Source organism: Dasypus novemcinctus, chromosome 3 (assembly GCF_030445035.2).
Source record: "Dasypus novemcinctus isolate mDasNov1 chromosome 3, mDasNov1.1.hap2, whole genome shotgun sequence".
Taxonomy (NCBI): Eukaryota; Metazoa; Chordata; class Mammalia; order Cingulata; family Dasypodidae; genus Dasypus; species Dasypus novemcinctus.
The window spans coordinates 18,868,294-18,890,871 of NC_080675.1; the positions used below are offsets into that span (position 1 = coordinate 18,868,294).

The 22,578-nt window shown below is 40.7% G+C and overlaps 1 protein-coding gene across 3 annotated transcripts in view; it reads left to right on the forward strand.

The window, feature by feature from the left end:
• EML5 (EMAP like 5) overlaps positions 1-22,578 on the forward strand; it is a 196,511-nt gene that overhangs the window by 101,512 nt on the left and 72,421 nt on the right. For all 3 annotated transcript variants that reach the window (XM_058292607.2, XM_071213731.1, XM_071213730.1), the window contains exons 18-21: positions 12,916-13,118; positions 13,653-13,764; positions 14,811-14,938; positions 20,312-20,453. In XM_058292607.2, the coding sequence (XP_058148590.1) occupies positions 12,916-13,118; positions 13,653-13,764; positions 14,811-14,938; positions 20,312-20,453 (585 nt within the window). The remainder of the gene's footprint in view (positions 1-12,915; positions 13,119-13,652; positions 13,765-14,810; positions 14,939-20,311; positions 20,454-22,578) is intronic.

A 22,578-nucleotide genomic window follows, 5' to 3' on the forward strand; every position in this document is an offset into this window, starting at 1 on the left:
GAGCTGAGATATCTGATTAAGTTATGTTAAGATTAGGGCTTTGATTCAACCATGTCATTAGAGTGCAACTCAGCGTTGAGTCCCAGCCCCCTTGGTGGGGTGATAAAACAGACTCTCACACAGAAGTAGACACACAGAGAAGAACACAGAGGGAGAAAGATAGCTCATTAGACACAGCAGAGGCCCCAGGAAAAAAATGAGCCTGATAGTCTATAGCTGACCTTGTGAAGAGAAAGGAACAGTTGAGCTTGGAAAGAAACAAGCCCCAGGAAGAGAGATGAGCATTATGCCAGCCTATAGTTGAGATTAGAAGAAGCTGGACCCAGATAGCCCTTAGAAGGAAAAAGGAAGGCTGAACCCTCGCAGACATTGTCCATAATCTTGCTTCAACATGTGGCAAATGACTTTGAGTTAGAAAGTACTTCTTATAGTACCTTGAATTGAACTCTTTAGGGCCTTGTGACTGTAAGCTTCTACCCCAAAGAAATACCCTTTATAAAATCCAGCAGACTTGGCCCAGTGGTTAGGGCATCTGTCTACCACATGGGAGGTCTGCGGTTCAAACCCTGGGCCTCCTTAACCCATGTGGAGCTGGCCCCCACACAGTGCTGATGCACGCAAGGAGTGCCCTGCCATGCAGGGGTGTCCCCCGCATAGGGGAGCCCCACGCACAAGGAGTGCACCCTGTAAGGAGAGCCGCCCAGCGCAAATGAAAGTGCAGCCTGCCCAGGAATGGCGCCGCACACACGGAGAGCTGACACAACAAGATGACGCAACAAAAAGAAGCACAGATTCCTGTGCCGCTGACAACAGAAGCGGACAAAGAAGACGCAGCGAATAGACACAGGGAACAGACAACTGGGGTTGGGAGGTGGAGGGGAGAGAAATAAATAAATAAAATAAATCTTTAAAAAAAGAAAATCCAGCAGAATTCTCGTACTTTGCATCAGCACCCCTTTGGCTGACTAATACAGAATATGATCACTTTCTTCATCTTCCCTGCTATCACTCTCGTCATACCACTTTTACCATATGCTCTGATGACTGGGATAGTCTATTTCCATCTTTGCCCTGTTCTTCAATCTCTTCTTAACTCAGAAGTCAGATGAAACTGTAATAAATTACATACCAGATCTTGTCCATCTGCTGTTCAAATGTTTTCCCTCTCATTTAGAGTACAAGTTAAATTCCTACAATGGCCTCTATTGCTGCCTTTACCCTATCTGACTCCATCTCCCATTACTGTCTCCCTTACTTTTTTGCTACTCCATATTGGGCTCCCTAGTTGTTCTTTGATTCCAGTCTTGTTTCTGCATTGGGACCTTTGCACTTGACATTCCCTCTGCCTGGAACATGCTTTTTGCATGACTTGTTTTTACTACCTCCTTCAGGTCTTTATTTTTTTTTTTTTTAAAGATTTATTTTTTATTTATTATTTTTCTCCCCTTCCCCCTGCCCCAGTTGTCTGCTCTCTGTGTCCATTCACTGTGTGTTCTTCTGTGACCATTTCTGTCCTTATCAGTGGCACTGGGAATCTGTGTTTCTTTTCATTACGTCATCTTGCTGTGTCAGCTCTCTGTGTGTGCAGCGCCATTCTTGGGCAGGCTGCACTTTCTTTCGCACTGGGCGGCTCTCCTTATGGGGCACACTCCTTGCATGTGGGGCTCCCCTACGTGGGGGACACCCCTGCGTTTCATGGCACTCCTTGCGCGCATCAGCACTGCACATGGGCCAGCTCCACACGGGTCAAGGAGGCCTGGGGTTTGAACCACGGACCTCCCATGTGGTAGGCAGATGCCCTGTCCATTGGGCCAAGTCCACTTCCCCAGGTCTTCATTTAGATACCACTTTCTCAATGAGGCCTTCCTTAAACATCCTGTTTAAAATGGGCCCCCACTTCCTGTCTCCTTTTTATGCATATATATTCTCCAAAACACCTATCATCTTCTAACCTACTGTACATTTTACTTATTTGTCATATTTATTGGCTGTCCCTCACCATGAGGCTCCATGAAATCAGGGAATTTTGTTACCTCTTTTGTTCATAGCTCTATTGCCAGTCCCTTGAACAATTTATAGTGCCTGGCATATATACGTCTCGAAGGAAGGAAGGGGCAAAAGATATTGAGGCAGTGAATGGACAATAAAAATATGAAGAGGTGATCATGTTGATGAATAATCACAGAAATGCAAATTAAAACCAATAAAATTCAGTTGGTGTTTCCCATTCTCCAGTCTAACAATACCAAGGGTTGCTGATGATGGGAAACAACAGGAATTTTTTTTCACCGCTACTAGGAGTGTAAGTTGGTCTGTCAGCTTTGGGGAACAATTTGGCAAAAGTTGATACCTTTCCTATCTATATGCTTTTCCTTTTACATATACCCTATGACCTCTCCTAGGCATTCTTAGAGAAACTCTTGCACTTACATAGAAGAGACTATAACATGAATATTTATAGCAGCCTTGTTTTCAATAGCAAAAACTTGGAAGCAACTTACATCCCCACTAATATGAAAATGTATAAACTATTGTATGTTTATATAGTGGAATGCTATATAGTTACGAAAATGAGTTTTCTAAAGGTACAAATCAACATGTATTAATCTCCATAACATATTGTTCAGAATAAATCAAGTTGCAAAAGAATACATACAGGATGCTGCTTATAGGGAATTTCAAAACATGAAAAATAATATGACATTAGGTCGATTGATATTTTTTTATTAATCCCAAAAAGAAAAAGATTATGTTTGTAAAGAAGTCTCTTCCTCTGGGTGTGACACCCTTTGATTGTACTAAATTCAGTTGAGGAACCTTTGATTAGATTACTTAATAAGATCGTTGTAGCGCTTTTAGTTGGACTGCATCAGTGAGGTGTGATTCAGTGTGTATGTCCCCCCTTACTGAGTCAGATCTAAATGGACAACACTTATGCAGACAGACATAAGAAGAGAGAACTCTGCCATTTTTGATCCTGCCATGTGACAGAAAGGAGAGTCTCAAACAGTGAGGCCCCAGGAATGAGCCATTTGCCTGAAACCTTACAGCTGAGCAGAACAGCTGAGACTGATTTAAGAGGCCTGGAAAGAGACAGGAGAGAGAGGGCTACAGGATTTCTTAAGCACTAATCCCCAAGAATCTGGGCCCACAGAGCAGCTCAAAAGGAGATGTTACAATCTGTAGAGAAGGCAGAAAGCTTTGGCAGAGATTATTTACCATCTTGTTTCAATATGTGGCAGCTGACTTGGGTGAAAAAGCACTTCTTATGGTGCTTTGAATTGGACTTTTCACAGCCTTGGAACTGTAAGCTTTTACCCCAAATAAATACCCTTTATTGGCAGCGGACTTGGCCCAGTGATTAGGATGTCTGTCTACCACATAGGAGGTCCGCGGTTCAAAGCCCGGGCCTCCTTGACCCATGTGGAGCTGGCCCATGCACAGTGCTGATGCGTGCAAGGAGTGCCCTGCCACGCAGGGGTGTCTCCGCGTAGGGGAGTCCCACGCGCAAGGATTGCGCCCAGTGTGAAAGAAAGTGCAGCCTGCCCAGGAATGGTGCCACACACATGGAGAGCTGACACAACCAGATGATGCAATGAAAAAGAAACACAGATTCCCATGCCGCTGACAACAACAGAAGCGGACAAAGAAGACGCAGCAAATAGACACAGAACAGACAACCGGCGGGGGGGAGAGAAGGGGAATAAATAAATAAATCTTAAAAAAAATATATCCTTTATCAAAGCCAACACATTACTGGTATTTTGCATCAGCAGCCCTTTAGGAAACTAAAACAACATGTAACTTAAAAATTCATAAATAAGTAGTAAAAGTCTAAAGAAATGCAGGAGAATATTCAATATCACATTCTTGATAGGAGGTGAAGAAGGGAGAGGGAATTAACATGATTTTTCAGTTGTTTTGGTAATATTTTTGAGGTTGGTATTGGATATACAGGTGTTCATTGTATTTATATATATATATATATCTTTTTAAATGTCATAATGAAAATTTAGAAAAGCATTAACAAGAGTTCTAAGTAGGAAGAGGGGCAAGATGGCAGCAGAGTAAGGCACTCCAAGAGTCAGCTCGTCCTGTAATACAGTTAATAATCACCCAGAGCTATCTAAAGCTTCTGTTTCAGGGGCCCAGGAGACCAAAAGAACATCCTGCAAAATCCTTGAAAGAACAGAAGAAGGAGACTGCTCATCTGCAGTGAAGATTTATGAGTAGCACACGCCACACCACAGAGGCTGGTTCCCATCCCCCACTGATAGTGTAAACTGCCTCAGAGCTATTCCCTGGCTGGAGTTGGAGGCTCCATTTCCCAGAAACGGGGGGAGGGGGACGGGAGGAAAAGACAGTATGGCACTGGCTTCATCTACTGATTAGTAAATTTGGCTGACTATAGTCTAATCTTAAGAACAGCTAAAGTTTGAACATAAGTTAGAAAGAGACCAGTAGCCTTCATTTTAACTCCCTAACATGAGAGGAAGTGGGGATGACTGAAAATCAGTGATGGTAGGGACCAGATTCTTTCCACCCAGGACAGATTGCAGCCATAGCCTAGCCTCCAGTCTGACCTCTGGCAGGAAGGAAGCTGGGGACCTGCACCAGCCTCTTTGGGCAACTATAGTATTTTGCAGCCTCCCACACTGGATAGTTAAGACACCGTGGCTTCATACGTGCCCTGATAGGATAGAAGGGGATGGTGTTTCCCCAGGCTCTCTGGGCAACTGTAGGTGCTTTCAGCCTGCACAGACTGGATGTTGGACACCTGTGGCTCCATTCTCACCCCTGATAGGACAGGAGGCAAAGCAGTGCCTCCTGATGGAGAATTTGGGAGGCCAGTGCTTTGTCAGTCTACCTGGGCAACTACGATCAGTTTTGACTTGCAGAGCTTAGTTTGCTGCCCACACCTCTAGCTCCTTCCCCACTCCAGGCAGTGGAGGAAGGGTGTGAAGCTTCATCCATCTTTTCTGGGCAACAGCAAGCACTCTTATCCTGCATGGATTGGATTACCACACACGGCTGTGGCTCCATCCCTACTGGGAGAAAGGTGGGAGAAGCTTCCTCAGTTCCTGGGGCAACATGGGCAGCTTCAGCCTCCACAGCCTACAGTACCAACTACATCCTTGGGTCCTATTCCACAACCAACAAGGGAGAAAGGGCAAGAAAACAGATGAAAAAGAGCAGAAAAAATTCAGATTGGCTAAATAAAAGCCTCTATAAATTTCCAAATTAAGTTGAACCAAGTATCAAAAAGAGACTGTAAAACAAAGCCAATCATATAGAAAGCCTTAGACTAAAGAAACTGCACCTAGAATATATATAGTAAACCAGATACCAAAACACCAACAAAAAAATTACAATCCACATCAAGAAACAGGAAGTTATGGCCCAGTCAAAGCATAAGCTAAGCCTCCAGATGACATAAAGGATTTGAGACAATCATAGGTGTTCAGAGAAATCTTAATAAATTTAATGAGATTGCTAAAGAGATTAAGGATATTAAGAAGACACTGGGTGAGAACAAAGAAGAATTTGAAAGCATACATAGAAAAATAGCAGATCTTATGGGAATGAAAAACACAATAAATGAAATGAAAAATACACTGGAGGGATATAACAGAAGATTTGAAGAGGCAGAGAAAGGATCAGTGGGGTTGAAGACATGACTTCTGAAAGTGAACATGAAGAAGAATCGATACAGAAAAGAATGGGAAAAATTGAACATAGTTTCAGGGAAGTAAATGGTGGCAAGAGAGTTGTAAACATATGTGTCATGGGTGTTCCAGAAGGAGAACAGAAGGGAAAGGGGACAGAAGGAGTATTAGAAGAAATAATGATAGAAAATTTCCCAACCCTACTAAAGGACATAAATATCTGTGTCCAGGAAGCACAGTCTACTCCCATATGAAAAAATCCAAATTGACCTACTCTGAGACACATACTAATCAAAATGCCAAATACCAAATACAGAGATTCCTGAGAAGAGCAAGTGAAAAGTGATGCATCAAAGGATGCCTGTAGCAGTTTAATATTATTTATGAATTCCAAAAATAGATGTTAGATTATGTTTATAAACTGGCTTGTTCCTCTGGGCATATTAGATTATATTGGATTCAGAGGTTTGACTTTTACTTGGTTAAATAATGATTAAGGCTTCAATTGTTCAACGGCAGTATGACATTGAGTCCTCACCCCCTTGTTGGGCAGGGACTCACAGAGAAAGTGCACCACAGAGAGAGGAGGTGGGAGTTTTGATCCTGGAGCGCAGGAAGTAAACACACAGAGAAGCGGTATATGAGGAAAGAGAGAAAGCTTGATTAGACACGGCAGAGACTCTGAGAAGAGAGACACATTTACAGCTGACCTTGAGAGTTTACAGCTGACCTTGTGAAGAGAGGAGAGGAGCTGAACCCCGAGAGAGTCAAGACCCAGGGAGAGAGACAAAGCCTAGAGAGCCTGATAGTCTACGGCTGACCTTGTAGAGATAACAGCACCTGAGCCTGGAGAGAAACGAGCACTGGAAGAGAGAGGAGATTTATTCCAGCCTATAGCTGATACTGGAGGAAGCTGGGACCATGGAACCTTAAGAGGAAGAGGAAGCCATCTTGCTCCAACATGGGGCAACAGACTGGTAAGGGAAGTAAATTATACTTTATGGCCTGGTAACTAAGCTTCTACCCCAAATAAATACCCTTTATAAAAACCAGCAGATTTCTGGCTGACTAATACAGTGCCCGATAAGATTAAGTGCTGATTTCTAATTAGAAATCAAGGAGGCAAGAAGGCAATGGTATGATATATTTAAGGCGAAGGTACTGAAAGAGAAAAACTGCCAGCCAAAACTCTTATATCCAGCAAGATTGTCTTTCAAAAATGAGGGTGAAAACTCAGCATATAAATGCATTACCTTCTCCCCAGTATGAGGCATGACTCCCAGCAATGAGCCTCTCTGGCACCAAGGGATTACTATCAAGCACCAACTAGCCATACAACTGTAAAAAGACATTGAATAAAAGCAAAGAAAAGTAAAGACAAATGAGTTTATATGGCTAAGAGACTTCAGAGTGAGTTGGGGGAAGCGGATTTGGCCCAACAGATACAGCATCTGCCTACCACATGGGAGGTCCAGGGTCCAAACCCAGGGCCTCCTGGCCCATGTGATAAGCTGGCCCATGCACAGTGCTGATGCATGCAAGGAGTGCTGTGCCACGCAGGAATGTCCCCCCCATAGGGAAGTCCCACGCATAAGGATTGTTCCCCACAAGGAGAGCCGCCCAGTGCAAAAAAAGTGCAGGCTGCCTAGGAGTGGTGCCACACACATGGAGAGCTGACGCAGCAAGATGATGCAACAAAAAGAGACACAGATTCCTGGTGCCACTGATGAGAATAGAAGTGGACACAGAAGAACACACAGCAAATGGACACAGCAGACAACTGGGGGGGAGGGGGAGATAAATAATACATCTTTTTTTAAAAAAACAAGGTGAGTTGGAACGTCATCCCAGGGATAACACTTATGCATGTCTCAGCAGGATCTTATAGACTGTCAAGTATATACTACCCCAAATAGTGGGGCTCCTAAGGATTTTGGAGACACCCCGGTCATACAGTCATGGCTGATAGCTCTGGAGTCTGATGCCTTGCCAGTGGACCCTACTTTGGAGTTTGTGCTCCCCAGTGTGACAGAGTTGGACTCAGTTGTGACTGCTCTACACATGCCTTTTCTGTGCCTTCTATTTGAACCTATAGTTGGTGCTAGAGTTGGTAGGTGTACGTCCAAGAGACTTAAATCTTTGTGGTGTCCATGTGCCAGCTGGACCCCGAGCCTCTGTGGAGTTGCAACACCTACTCTCCAGTTCATTGGACTCACCCAGGACAACTAACAAGGAGGTGAGGATGGACAACCACCATACCAAGGAACTGAGAGATTCTACAACTGCAAGCAAGAGAATCCCATCCATCAGCTGTATGGGATTGAAGCCTCCTATCAGTTAGAGGTGTTGGGAAGCAGACTTGGCCCAATGGATAGGGCATCTGCCTACCACATGGGAGGTCTGCGGTTCAAATCCCAGGCTTCCTTGTCCCATGTGGAGCTGGCCCATGCACAGTGCTGATGCACGCAAGGAGTGCCGTGCCATGCAGGTTTTTCCCCGCATAGGGGAGCCCCATGCACAAGGAGTGCGCCCCATAAGGAGAACCACCCAGCATGAAAGAAAGTGCAGCCTGCCCAAGAGTGGCGCCGCACACACGGAGAGCTGACACAACAAGATGATGCAAAAAAAGGAACACAGATTCCCAGTGCCGCAGATGAGGATAGAAGCAGCCACAGAAGAACACATAGCGAATGGACACAGAGCAGACAACTGGGAGGTCGGGGTGAGGGGGAGAGAAAAAAAAATTAGAAGTGTAGTGGGCATCACCATCTCAGAAGCCTCAGGATTGGGGAATAAAATATGGACTAGAATGGACTTACTGATATTCTGCTTATTGTGATTCTAGCAATAAAAGAAATTATATCATTGATGTAGAAACAGTGGCCACTGGAAATGCTGAAGGCAGGGAGAGGAAAAAGAGGTGTAATATGGGGATTTTTGGGGGACTTGGAATTGTTCTGAATGTCATTGCAATGACAGATACAGGCTATTATATATCCTGCCATAACCTACAAAATTGAATGGGAGGAAATGTAACCTACAATGTAAACTATAATCCATGCTTACTGGCAGTGCTCCAAATATGTTCATCAATTACAGTGAATATACCACACTAATGAAAGAAGTTTTTCATGTGGGTAAGGGTGGGAGGTGTGGGGAGTAGGGTATATGGGAACCCCTTATTTTTTTGTGTGTAACATTTTGTGTAATCTAAGTATCTTTTTAGAAATTAAAAAAAATATTTTTAAGAAATGAAAGTGAGTCTAGAATATTCACAGATAATAGAAACTGGGAAAGTTTGTAACCAAGAGACCAACTTTGCAGGAAATACTAAAGGGAGTGCTACAACCTGAAAAGACAGGAGAGAAAGACTTGGAAGAGAGTCTAGAAATGAAGAATATACCAGTAAAAGTAAGAAAAAGTGTAAAAATAGAGTGGTGAAAAGAAGATATGACACATAAAACCCAAAGGGTAAAATGGGTGATGTAGGAACCGCCTTTACAATAATAACATTGAATTTTAATGGATTAAACTTCCCAATCAAAAAACACAGTCTAGTGGAATGAATAGGAAAATATGTGCCATTTATATGTTGTTTACAAGACTCACCTTATACCCAAGGATACAAAGAGTTTGAAAATTAAAGCCTGGAAAAAGATACTCCATACATACAGTAACCAAAAAAAGCTAGAGTTGCTATACTTATATTGAATGAAATAGACTTTAAAAGCAAAGCTGTTGTTAGTGACAAGGAAGGACATTATTAATAAAAGGGACAATTCACCAGGAAGAACTAATGCTCATAAATGTATATGCACCTAACCAAGTAGCCCCAAATTACATGAGAGAAATACTGGCAAAACTGAAGGGAGAAATAGATGTCTCTACAAAATGGTTCAGCACTTCAATACACCACTCTTCTTATTGGATAGAACATAGGGACAGAGGATAAATAGAGTACTTGAATAATATGATAAATGAACTAAACCTAACAGACATATACAGACCACTGTACCCCAAAATAGTAGAATATACATTCTTCTCAAGTGCTTATGGATCTTTCTCCTGGATAGATCATATGTTGGGTCACAAAATAGATCTCAATAAATTTATTTTTATTTTTTATTTTTTTCTTTTTCTTCTTTATTTTCTTTTAAATGTTACATTCAAAAAATATGAGGTCCCCATATACCCCTCACCCCACCCATGCCACCCCTCCCACATCAGCAAACTCTTCCATCATTGTGGCATATCCACTGCACCCGGTGAATACATTCTGGAGAACCGCTGCAGCACATGGACAGTGGTCCACGTTGTAGTCCACACTCTCCACCAGTCCAGCCAGTGGGCCATGACAGGACACACAATGTCCAGCATCTGTCCCTGCAACACCACCTAGGACAACTCCAAATCCTGAAAATGCCCCTACACCATATCTCTCAATAGATTTAAAATGATCAAAATTAGGAAAGCGGATGTAGCTCAAGTGTTAAGGCCTCCACCTACCATATGGGAGGACCCGGGTTTGATCCCTGCAGCCTCCTGGTGAAAAAGAAGAAGAGAAAGCATGCTTCCATAGCATGCTGAGTGCCTGCACAGTGAGCCAAGTGCCCAAGTGGCAAGTCGAGTGCCCATGTGAGTGCCCGTGTAGCAAGCCAAGCGTCCACATGGTGAGCCGAGTGCCCACACAAGTGCCTGCATGGCAAGCCAAGTGCCCACATGGTGAACTAAGTGTCTGTGCAAGTGCGCAGTGAGTCAGGTGCCCGCGTGAGTTCCTTTGTAAGCCAGAGCCTGCTTGGTGAGCCAGTGCCCGCATGGTGAGCTGAGTGCCCACACAGTGAGCTGAGTGCCCACACAGCAAGCCAAGTGCTCGTGCAGTGAACTAGTGCCCATGCAAGTGAGTCAAGCAGCAAGATGATGATGCAACAAAAGAGAGACAAAGGGAGGGTCAAGGTGAAGCGCAGCAGAGACCAAGAACTGAGGTGGCACAATTGACAGAGAACCTTCCTCCACATCAGAGGTCCCCAGGATCAAATCCTGGTGAATCCTAGAGGAGAAAGACAAGAAGAGAAGACGGAAATAGATACAGAAGATCACACAGCAAATGGACACAGCAAAAAAGCAGCAGGGCGGGGGAGGGAGAGGAAGAAAAATAAAAATATTTTTAAAAATAATCAAAATTATACTAAGTATAATTTTGATCATAATGGAATAAAGCTGAAATTAAAGCAGGCTGAAAATTCACAAATATATTGAAATTAAAGAACATGCTCTTAAGTAATCAATGGATAAAAAAATTGGGGGAGAAATAAAAAATTTCAAGATGAATGAAAACAAGAACACAATATAGGTTTTTTAAACCTTATGTCAAAAGCATAAGTAACAAAAGAAAAAAATGGGAACTCTTCAAACTTAAACACTTTTGTGGTTCAAAGGACTTTGTCAAGAAGATGAAAAGCGCCCCCCCCCCCCCGAACTCAATGGGAAAAAATATTTAGAAACCACATATCTGATAAGGGTTTCTTATTTCCATGCTATATAAAGAGATCATACAATTCAACAATAAAAGAGCATACAGTCCAATTTAAAAATAGGCAAAAGACTTAAATAGACATTTCTACAAAGAGGAAATACAAATGGTGAAAAAACACATGAAGAAATGTTCAGTATCATTAGCTATTAGGGAAATGCAAATCAAAACTATAAGGAGATATTATCTCACACCTCATAAATTGGCCGTTATTAAAAAATCAGAAAACAATGAGTGGTGGAGAGGATGTGGAGAAATAGGAACACTCCTTCACTGTTGGTGGGAATGTAAAATGGTGCACCCTCTGTGGAAGACAGTTTGGCACTTCCTCAGGAAGCTAAATACAGAGCTGCCATATGATCTAGCAATCCCTCTGCTAGGAATATATCCAGAAGAACTGAAAACAGGGAGGTGAACAGACATTTGCACACCAGTATTCATAGCAGCATTATTCACAGTTGCCAAAAGATAGAAACAAACCAAGTGTCCATCAACTGATGAATTGATAAACAAAATATTAATACATATATTAATACATACAGTGGAATACTATGCTGCTATAAGAAGAAATGGAATTGGGACACATATGATAGCATAGATAAACCTTGAAGACATTATGCTGAGTGAAATAAACCAGACACAAAAGGGTAAATATTGTATAGTCTCACTAATATTAACTAAATATGAAAAATAAACACAGAGTTAAAACCTGTTCTATAGGTTGCTAGGATATAGGACAAGTGCTGAGAAGGCATACTGATACTTAATGTATGTAGAACTTTTAATTAGCTTGACTGTAAAAATGTGGCCATATAGTTGATGGTAACACATTATAGAGAATATAACTTATGCAGCTAGTTTATAAATAGGATTATAACTGAAAGGAGTAGTCTAGGGATGTAAATTTTATTTGAAAGAATTTTATTTGAAAGATTATCTAGGAACTGAACAACATAGTGCACCCAGAGGTGAGTAAGGATTATGGTTAATAGTACAAATATAAGACTGGTCTTCTGTGAACAAGAACAAATGTATATTGCTATTACAAGGTTATAAGAATATGCGTATGTATGGGAAAAATACAATTAACGTAACTTATGTACTATAGTTAACAGCAATATTGTAACATTCTTGCATCATATGTGAAATATAGAACTGTGTTATAATAGGGGGGTATGAAAAATATGGGCCATTCACACCAAATGTATTCTATAGACCATAGTGCGTGGTAATAGTCTGAGGATATTCTCTCATAATCTGTAAAAATGTTGCACAATAATGTAAGGTGTTGGTGGAGGGGTGTTGTATGGGAATTCTGCACATTATGCACTACTGTTTTGTAAGTTTACAAATTCTCTAATAAAGAATATATATATAATAAAAAAGTGCTAAGTACTTTTCAGTGTAACTTTTCTGTAATCTAAAACTTTTAAAAGTAAAGTTAATTATACGAAGGGAAAAAAATGGTCTAAATACTGATTAAAACTGACTTAGTCCATTTTTTGTTTATCCACTGAGCTGTGGCCTGAAAGCAGCCACAGGCATGCATGGCTGCTCACCAGGCAAGGTGTTGCCCAAATCACTGACTGAGAGACCAGCATGTTTCTTTTTAACTCTCCATTGTTAAATGTTTAAAAAAAAACACACAGAAAAGAAATCCTACTGTATAATTTTATAAATTTTGAAAGTGGTACTTCTGTAATATTTTTATGAAACCAGGAGGAGGGTTGATTGGAAGAAAAGGCTACATAGGCACACTGGGGAAAAATGACACAATGATGTGTGCAGTGTATGGATGGACTGAAGAGATGGCCTTCTCTGGAACAGCCACAGGAGATGTGTGTATTTGGAGAGATGTCTTTCTTGTAAAAACAGTTAAAGCACATGATGGCCCATTGTTCAGTATGCATGCATTGGAAAAAGTAAGTAATGTAAAGATATTTTAAGTTAAACATAATTTGAGCATTTTCAGAAGTAAGGGGACATTTCTTTGCTATCTAGCTGGGTCACCCAATAATAATCTAGGCAAGGATATTGTCAGCAGTGTGGTAGATTTAGCTTATTAACCTTATTTTATTCCTCTTTTCAAACTCCTGACAATAGAGTGAACAAGATCTGCTATTTTACAAAACAAATTTAACCTTAATATTTGTTAAGCCTTATTACATGTCAAAAATTATGCTAATTTCTTTATGTATACTTATCATATCCTATGAGGGTAGGCACTATTATTATGCATCTTTTTGAAGGATGACGTTATGAACACTTTAAAAGAATATATGTAACTTACTGAAAGTGGTAGACCTACCTTACGGTTCCACAATAGATAACTGTGTTTTTAAAGTCCTGTACGAAAAATAGAATGTTAATGTCACTGTAAATATTTTTGCAGATTCCATGTTGGAGTTCAAAAACCATAATTGGATCTTTATTAACTTGAACCTTTTATTTCATAGGGATTTGTAACTGGAGGAAAAGATGGTTTAGTAGCTCTTTGGGATGACTCCTTTGAAAGATGTCTCAAGACCTATGCTATAAAAAGAGCTGCATTGGCCCCAGGATCTAAAGGTGATTTGAGAATTAGTTTGTAGGAAATAGATTAATTATTCATTAATATGTTTGGTCATTGAAGTAGAACACATGGAATATATTTTCCTTCTTACTAAAAGGGCATCAGAGTCAAAGGGAGAAATCACTAGGATACCAAAATCATTGCTGTCCTTTCAAAATCTATTTTATGGTAAAATAACAATCAAATGAAATTTATTAATGTTAATTTTAACATTTTTAATTTTCCAAAGAAAACTGTCATGTGAATAACATGTTTGCCACTAGTCTTGAACTTGTTTGCAATCTTAGCATTTTGTTTCACACCATGACCCTGTGTAGTCTTCAGCCTTACAGGCCCTTCTTGCCTTTGCCTTTCATTCAGTGTATTTCTTTTTTAAGCACTGAACCATGTTCTCTCTGCCCTCCAGATCTTTGCATGTGCTATTATTTTTGCCTAGAATTTGCCCTTCCTCCTCCCTTCTCGCTCCCACCAATTATCTGATAATATATTCCATTTTCAAATCCAAGCACTGTTTCTTCTGGATGAAACACCCCCCAAATCTAGGTTCAATCCCTTTTATATTCTTCCTTTTTCAGTGTGTTTGTCACGCAGGATCTGTTTTCATCATCCCATGTTCTTAAGGGCAGAAGCTGTCCAATCATTTACCAGTGTATTGCTGAAGCCTGCCTAGCACATGGTAGATATAAACAATATATCTTGAATTGAATTACATTAAATTAATCACAATGCTGGAAGTGCTCTCAGCAGGGCAGGAGGTAGATGAGGAGGAGCTAATAAAAAAGGCAAAGGAACAGTTGTCAGAATTGTAGGAGAGGATCAGAGGTAGTACTGAACTGTTGAATTGTATATAGGTGGGTACTTACTTTTGAGATTAGTAAATTGAATGGGGGAAATGCAGGGCATTTATTAGAATAGTTAAAATATAGGAGAAAGCAACCTTATAATATATTTTCATTATCAAAATACTATCACTGGCAATATTTTACATCCTTGTATTATAGTTACTTTATACCTTGAAGAAGATCTCCATTTCACATTTCAGGTCTTCTTTTGGAAGATAACCCATCTATACGTGCTATATCCCTAGGATATGGTCATATTTTAATTGGCACAAAGAATGGTGAAATACTAGAAGTGGATAAAAGTGGCCCAATTACACTCTTGGTTCAGGTAATTTTTAATATTATTATGCTATTTTCTTTACAAACAGTAGATTCTTTCAGTACATAAGAGCTAAAAGTTGACAGTGTTATACAATGTTAAATAAGTTAGGGAAATGTTTGTTAGTTTACTATATATCGACAGTTTTAAAATTTAATTATAGCTCAATGAGTGAAACAGTCAATAAAGATGAATATTGTCATATGAATTAGCTGCCAATATTTTAAAGTAATTTTTTGTTATAATAATAATGAAAATAGAATGAAAAACCAGTTGCCGTTAAATTAACCCATTCTATTTATTTCATATTTCATTTTATTTCTTTGATATATATTTATCAAGCCCAACTCAGTTGTTTTTCTGTGAAATTCTTCGTGTTCTCTCTTCTGTCTCAAGTTTCTAACTTTGAAAAATCAAAAATGAGTATATGAATATATACTACAATATTAGTGAAAACATTTATCAGTGAAGAAATGTTGATAAAACAAAAATCTAAAAATATTTTTTTTAAATGTATATGGGAGAAATTTAAAATTAAATGGCAGGATTAACTGCTGATCATGTCATTCTTATCATTAACATCAGAAATGCTGCATTAAATTTTTAGGTGTACATCTCCTATATGTATTACATTTTTCTGAAAAGTAGGGAAGGACATAATACTATAAAACACAGCAAATGAGATAGGATCTATACTGATGAAAAAATTGTCCTCATAAAACTCTATTCTAACACCAAACTTTGGTTTCCCTTATCCTGAAAAAATAATTAATTTCTTTCCCAATGCAGACTATTTCTGCTCCAGTCCCTACTTCAGTCCTGTTAAGATAGCAAAGAGGGAAGCAGATTTGGCTTAATGGATAGAGCGTCTGCCTACCACGTGGGAGGTCCAGGGTTCAAACCCAGGGCCTCCTGACCCATGTGATGAGCTGGCCCACATGCAGTGCTGATGCGCGCAAGGAGTGCCGTGCCATGCAGGGGTGTCCCCCATGTAGGAGTGTGCCCCATATGGAGAGCCGCCAAGTGCGAAAAAGTGCAGCCTGCCCAGGAGTGGCACCTCATACAGGGAGAACTGATGTAGCAAGATGATGCAACAAAAAGAGACACAGATTCCCAGTACTGCTGACAAGAGTATAAGCAGACACAGAAGAACACACAGGGAATGGACACAGAGAGCAGACAACTGGGGGGGGGGGGCAGTGGGACGGGGAAGGGAAAATAATAAAAAATAAATCTTAAAAGAAAAAAAAGAGCACTGTAACACAGGAAGGTTGAGCCTGGGAAGGCCAACCAAATACTTTGATGGGGAGGCCTGCACAGTCCTGCCGTTTATTTACTTAGATGTCCCAGTGATGGCCATTCGGCAGCAACTGTGCCGTACAGTAGGGAAACAAAGATTATATGGGGCTAGACAGCATAAGGAGGGGGTCCAGCTAATGCATAGAGCAGCTCGAAGGTGCATGTAGCTTAGTACATGGTTAACAGTGAGTGCGTACCTATGGGGGAATGTGTGGCTTCCCAGAACGGTGAGGGGAAGCACATATGCAGGTTAATGATTACTAGGGTCCTGTGTGTGCTGTAGCAGAATCTTCCAGGATGGATTGCTGGCCAATTTTCCCACACCCTTCCCAGCAATCTACACAAATAACTAGTGGGAAGGAGAAGTGGGTATTTCATGTCCCTACAATCACACGTAGGCAAGAACATGGCACATGCTTTAATGTTAATATAATATAATACAACTATACTTTTAAATTCCAGAATTTCCATTTAGTTCTTTTTTATAATTTCTCTTTATTGACATTATCTATTTGATACAATGTAGTCATTATGTATCTTCCTTTACTTTTTTTTTTTAGAGGTATTGGAGCCAGGGATTGACCTGGGACCTTATATGTGGGAAGCCAGCGCTCATCCACTGAGCCACATCTGCTCCCCTGAGTTGTTTTTTGTTTGTTTGCTTGTTGTTTGGTGGGTTTTTTGTCTCTAGGAGGCACAGGGGACCAAATCTGGGACCTCCTATGTGGGAAGCAGACACTCAGCTGCTTGAGCCATATCCGCTCCCCTTCCTTTACTTCTTTAATCATGTTTTCCTTTAGTTCTCTGAACTTATTTATAAAATATAAATAAAAGCTTTGTCAGTTAAACTTGACATCTGGTCCCTCTCAAAAACAATTTCTGTTGTCTATATTCCTCTCTATAGGTTATTTTCCTGTTTCTTTGTATGTTTTGTGACTTTTTTTATTGGCAGCTGGACATTTTAGATAATGTAACAGCACTTGGACCTGATCCCCGCCCCCACCCACCCAAGCCCACCTCCACTTGCTATTGTTATTTGCTTTTTTATTTCCTTTAGTGACTGGCTGGATTATTTTGGTTGGGTCTACTCACCACCTCAAACCTCCTATGTTGCTCCTCAGAGAAGCACAGCCTTGGGCCTTCGATAGTCACCCCAGCTGGTATGGCAGTGCTTTTGACTGGGCTCTTTTTTTCTCTTTCCCTAACCACACCCAGCTCTTAAGACCCACTGATTGCAGGCTGATTGTTCTCTTGTTTTTAGTATTGCCCTTGGGTATACATTTCTCCACAGATTGAATCAGTCAAATTCAGGCTCCTTTTGGAAGGTATAGTTTCCTAGGTCAGTGTTTGAGATTTGTTCTGAGCCCAAGTGGGCTCCTTTTGGTCATCTCTTTCTCCAGTTCTATAGGACAAACTGCTTGGCCTACAGTTTTGCCTAAATATCCAATTAATCTATAAGTCTGCTCCCACTTTCATCACAACCTCCACTGTTTTTGAGAGTACTCCTAGTTTTCAGTTTTTCCACTTTGTTGCAAATGAAGTCTGTTCCTTTGAGAAGAGACTAAGAGCTGTTTTGTGGCATGCTTATCTCTTGAGGCAAGAATCTTTGAGCAAGAACTCTGGAGTTGGTGATGGGGAGAATGGAGTATTTCTCTCTGAGTGACATGGCTGCTTTAGGACCTGAGACCTTGGTGGACTGGGCGGAAGTAGCCTCAGATATTCTTGACTTGATTCCACCAGCATGGGGTCACCACGTTATGAGCAGGAGCAAGGGTGATTAAGGATTCAGTTTGCTCAGTGGTGCCCTGCCATGTGATACTGAGCAAGACAGGAGGTCTTCTGCCCCATGCACTTTATTTATCAGTTCCTGAGGCACCATGGTTTCAAAGAGAGAAAAAGTTTATTTGCTTGTGCATAGCAAAGGAGTTCAGTGGCCTAAGGGCTCAAAAATCTGCCTCCCAGAACTGCAGTAATCCTGATAGTTTTATAATATCCAGGTTTAGCAGTTTATGCTAATGAGCATTTGGGGTGGAACTGGCTCAGGTTCCTTCCTTAATGAACATTAAAGGACTGAACAGGATAGGGGATGGGTACAAAATGGGGGTTATTACAATCACAAGACAATCATTATCGGAGACCAAGGCATCTGGGCATATGGGGTACAGAACTGGAGTAATTTACAAGGCTTTTCTTATGGATTTCAAATGGGAAGGTGGAGTGGTTACCATTTCAATAGAAATATTTATATACAAGGGTAAGATCAATCTAGAATAATCATCATAATATCCGATCTTAATTACAAATGACTACATATAGACAAAAGTAAGGTCCTTCTGAAATACTCCTAACAATGGCAGGTTTTTGGTTGGAAACAATCATATACAAAGAGTGAGGTTGGTCTAGCCAGTTTCGGTAATTTCAGATATTAACCTCTGACTAGTTTATAATGTACTGGAAGTGAAAAGACAGCTGTGGAATGATTCAGTAATCCTCATTTGTTAATTCTTTTTTTTTTTTTTTAAGATTTATTTATTTCTCTCCCTTCCCCACCCCCCACCCCAGTTGTCTATTCTCTGTGTCTATTTGCTGCGTCTTCTTTGTCATCAGCGGCACAGGAATCTGTTTCTCTTTGTTGCGTCATCTTGTTGTGTCAGCTCTCCATGTGTGCAGCACCATTCCTGGGCAGGCTGCACTTTCTTTCGCGCTGGGCAGCTCTCCTTATGGGGCGTACTCCTTGCGCGTGGGGCTCCCCTATGCGGGGGATACCCCTGCGAGGCAGGGCACTCCTTAAGTGCATCAGCACTGTGCATGGGCCAGCTCCACACGAATCAAGGAGGCCCGGGGTTTGATCCGCGGACCTCCCATGTGGTAGACGGATACCCTAACCACTGGGCCAAGTCTGCCACCCTATTTGTTAGTTCTTTACCTTAGTTACATCTGTTCCACAAACTTAACCTGAGCAACAGGTAGCTGAGGGCATGAAAAATTCTGACATCCTGTCTCAGGGAGATAGCCCTTCAACTGGGAATTGGGCTCAGAGAGAGTCCTGTGTTCTTGGTTGTACCAGCCTAGAGTGAAGTTTACATCTCTGTGAACTGGGAGGATGGAGGGAGTGAACTGGTCTTGATTCAAATACCACAGACTCTTGCTGTTCTTACTAAATTTTTCTAAGTAAATGTTTCTTCATTTGTTTTGTGTCGTTGGGACCATTCCCAGAAACTAAAAGACGGTGTGGGAAGCGGACTTGGCCCAATGGATAGGGCGTCCGCCTACCACATGGGAGGTCCGCAGTTCAAACCCCGGGCCTCTTTGACCCGTGTGGAGCTGGCCCATGCGCAGTGATGTTGCATACAAGGAGTGCCATGCCACGCAGGGGTGTCCCCCACGTAGGGGTGTCCCCTGCGTAGGGGAGCCCCACGCACAAGGAGTGTGCCCCGGAAGGAGAGCTGCCCAGCGCAAAAGAAAGTGCAGCCTGCCCAAGAATGGCACCGCACATGCTAAGAGCTGACACAGCAAGAAGACGCAACAAAAAGAAACACAGATTCCTGGTGCCACTGATAAGGATAGAAGCGGTCACAGAAGAACACAGTGAATGGACACAGAGAGCAGACAACTGGGGAGGGGGGGAAGGGGAGAGAAATAAATAAATCTTTGAAAATATATATATAAAAGACCGTGTGTGTGGTTTTTTTTTTTAATAACTTTCACCAGTTTCACTGGTGAGCAGGTCTGTGCAGCTACTCATTTTGTCATGCTGGAAGTCCCTCCTGTGTGGCAATTATTAAAATTCAAGGGAAGCCAATTCATATTCTCTCCACCCAAAGAATGCTGTAAGATTATAAGCCAATTTTAATCATAATTTGATTATATTGTAATTGTGGAGATAGTCATTACAAAGATATTTTTTGAAGTATTATAAAGATACATTGAAAATTTTATTGGACTTGACTAGAATGCTGTTCCTATCCATTATCATATATGGATAATTGAATGTTGTATTTAGTATTATTCTATGTAAGGCTTGTATAATATATTTACACGTATTTTGATATTCAGTTAATCTTAACTATGTTTTCTTTATAGGGACATATGGAAGGAGAGGTGTGGGGTTTGGCCACACATCCTTATCTTCCCATTTGTGCTACTGTAAGTGATGATAAAACCTTAAGAATATGGGATCTCTCTCCTAGTCATTGTATGTTGGCTGTCCGAAAACTGAAAAAGGGTAAGGAACTCTCAGACTTTAATATAGATAAATGTTTACACTTTTCTCACAAATAAAAGAAAGCAATAGTAGACACACACAAAAAAAGACTTTAATTATTTTGAAATATTTTTTCTGTGTCCATTTGCTCATGGTGCTGTATAAAGAAAATCAATTATACCTAGTCTTTGCTTTATGGGCCCTTCTATCATCATACCTAAAACCTAGCCAGTTGTCAATGGCATGAAGAAAAACAGAATATAGGAATATAGAAAGTAAATCCTCTTTGTGATTATGGATACTAGGTAATTCAGAACTGGAAACTAAGAAAGATGGAATTAACTTTAAAAGGAATAGTAGAATTGAAAGGAGGACTTCTTAGGGTGAAAAACAACTGTACACATTTGTTGGAGGCAGATGAGACTGTCAGTATAGAGAGATCTGGGTTCAGTTTTTGGAGCAAAACTGTTAATATTAACCTATGACCAATGGAATGTACAGACAGCTTCAGAGTTCTTAGTAAAGTGGTAAGAAATGTTACCTTATAGAATGGGAATATTATACAAGTAACTGTGGTTGAAATGGTTGGGACTTAGTGACTATAAGAAATGTGATAGAGGTAACAGATGAAGGAAATAATTGTCTAACTACAGTAAGGCAAATTGCAATTATATAGCATGAATTTGCAACTCAGTTCATTTCGTTTTTCTTCCTTATAATAACTGAAAATTTTTCAAGTCTGTTTTCTTCTTTTAGGATTACTGGTAAATATTTAACGTGTATACTTAATGTGTATGAAATTAATCATAATCTCTAGAACACTTGAACTCCAGTAACTGTTCTGCCTTTTTTTAGTAATTGATGTGCAGCATTTTCATTTTCATATTTTACCATGCCTCAGTTGACATTATTATTATTGTTTAATGCAGTTGGTGTTTATTTAACTTTATCTGTACTTATACATTTCTATGTTCATCTTTCCTTCTTCCATCTCGGACTTTTTTTCTATCATTTTCTTTCTTCTTAAAACGCAATCTTAGAGTTCTTTTAATAAAGATTTGTTGTAAATTCCTTCAGCTTCTTTTGTCTGAAACAGTGGCATGCTGAGGACAGGAAGGTAGTAGAGGTCGACCCAAGGGTAAAGGAGTATTTTATCACTGAATTTCTTTAAAATTACTAGAGCAGTTTTTTAAAAAGCAGTCAAGTTTTAATTCAGTTTTATCATGATTGCTTTTAAATTTTCTCCAGGAAGTGTATTGCCATCCCTGGTGAGCTGTTACCACTGCCTGCTCTTCATATGTTATTTTTTACTCTCATTCTTGAATACTTACGTAATTGCTTCTGGAGTTCCTGGGTTTTCATGTCATGAACAAAAATTTCCCCTTTGGAATCAAAGCCAGATGAAAGAATTGGCTAATACATTTCCTAATCACTCTTCAACACCACCAGTACCGTGGCTTAAGAAGATTGACCTTCTGGTCAGTAAAGGTGACAGTGTAAGACACTCTGGGGTGCTGTTCTCCCATACAATCTTGGGGTAACTAGAAAAAAATAGCAGTGCCATCTTCCTCAAAATTCGAGAAAACAGTTAAAAGATTGAAGTCCCTGGTAAAGTGCTAAATGAAGAAAATGCAGCTTGATAAACAGTATGAGAAGCTCCTGGCACTCTTGCTGGTCCCTCATCAACCCCTCCACTTGCAGTGTGGAGTCAGCCTGCATTCCCATTTTGGGTCCCTGGCCCTCATCCAGAGTGAACAGAGTAACCCCTAGGCACATACTAGAGTACCTGTATGTTTGTGGCTATCAGGTGACAGCTTGAAAGATTGAAACAAGAGTTTTGTCTTGGACTCACCCTCCCAGAACTTGTCCTGCAGGAGAAGCAGCTTGCAGACAGCTAATGCAGTGAATGAAACAGTTAAATTCAAGTGGACTGGGGCAAAGGATTACCTATTTTAACTCAAATAATAGAGTGCCAAGAGAGGGAGAAAGTCTGTTTCACAGGAAGTGGGGGTTGCATTTGAATACCTGTAAGTGGGATAATGGGAGAAATTTCTAAGACCGTGAGCAAGCACAAGCCCAGGACAAGATTCAGACTCAGAGGGAAGTGGCAGTGGCTCAAGCACTTGAGCTCCTATTTGCCATATGG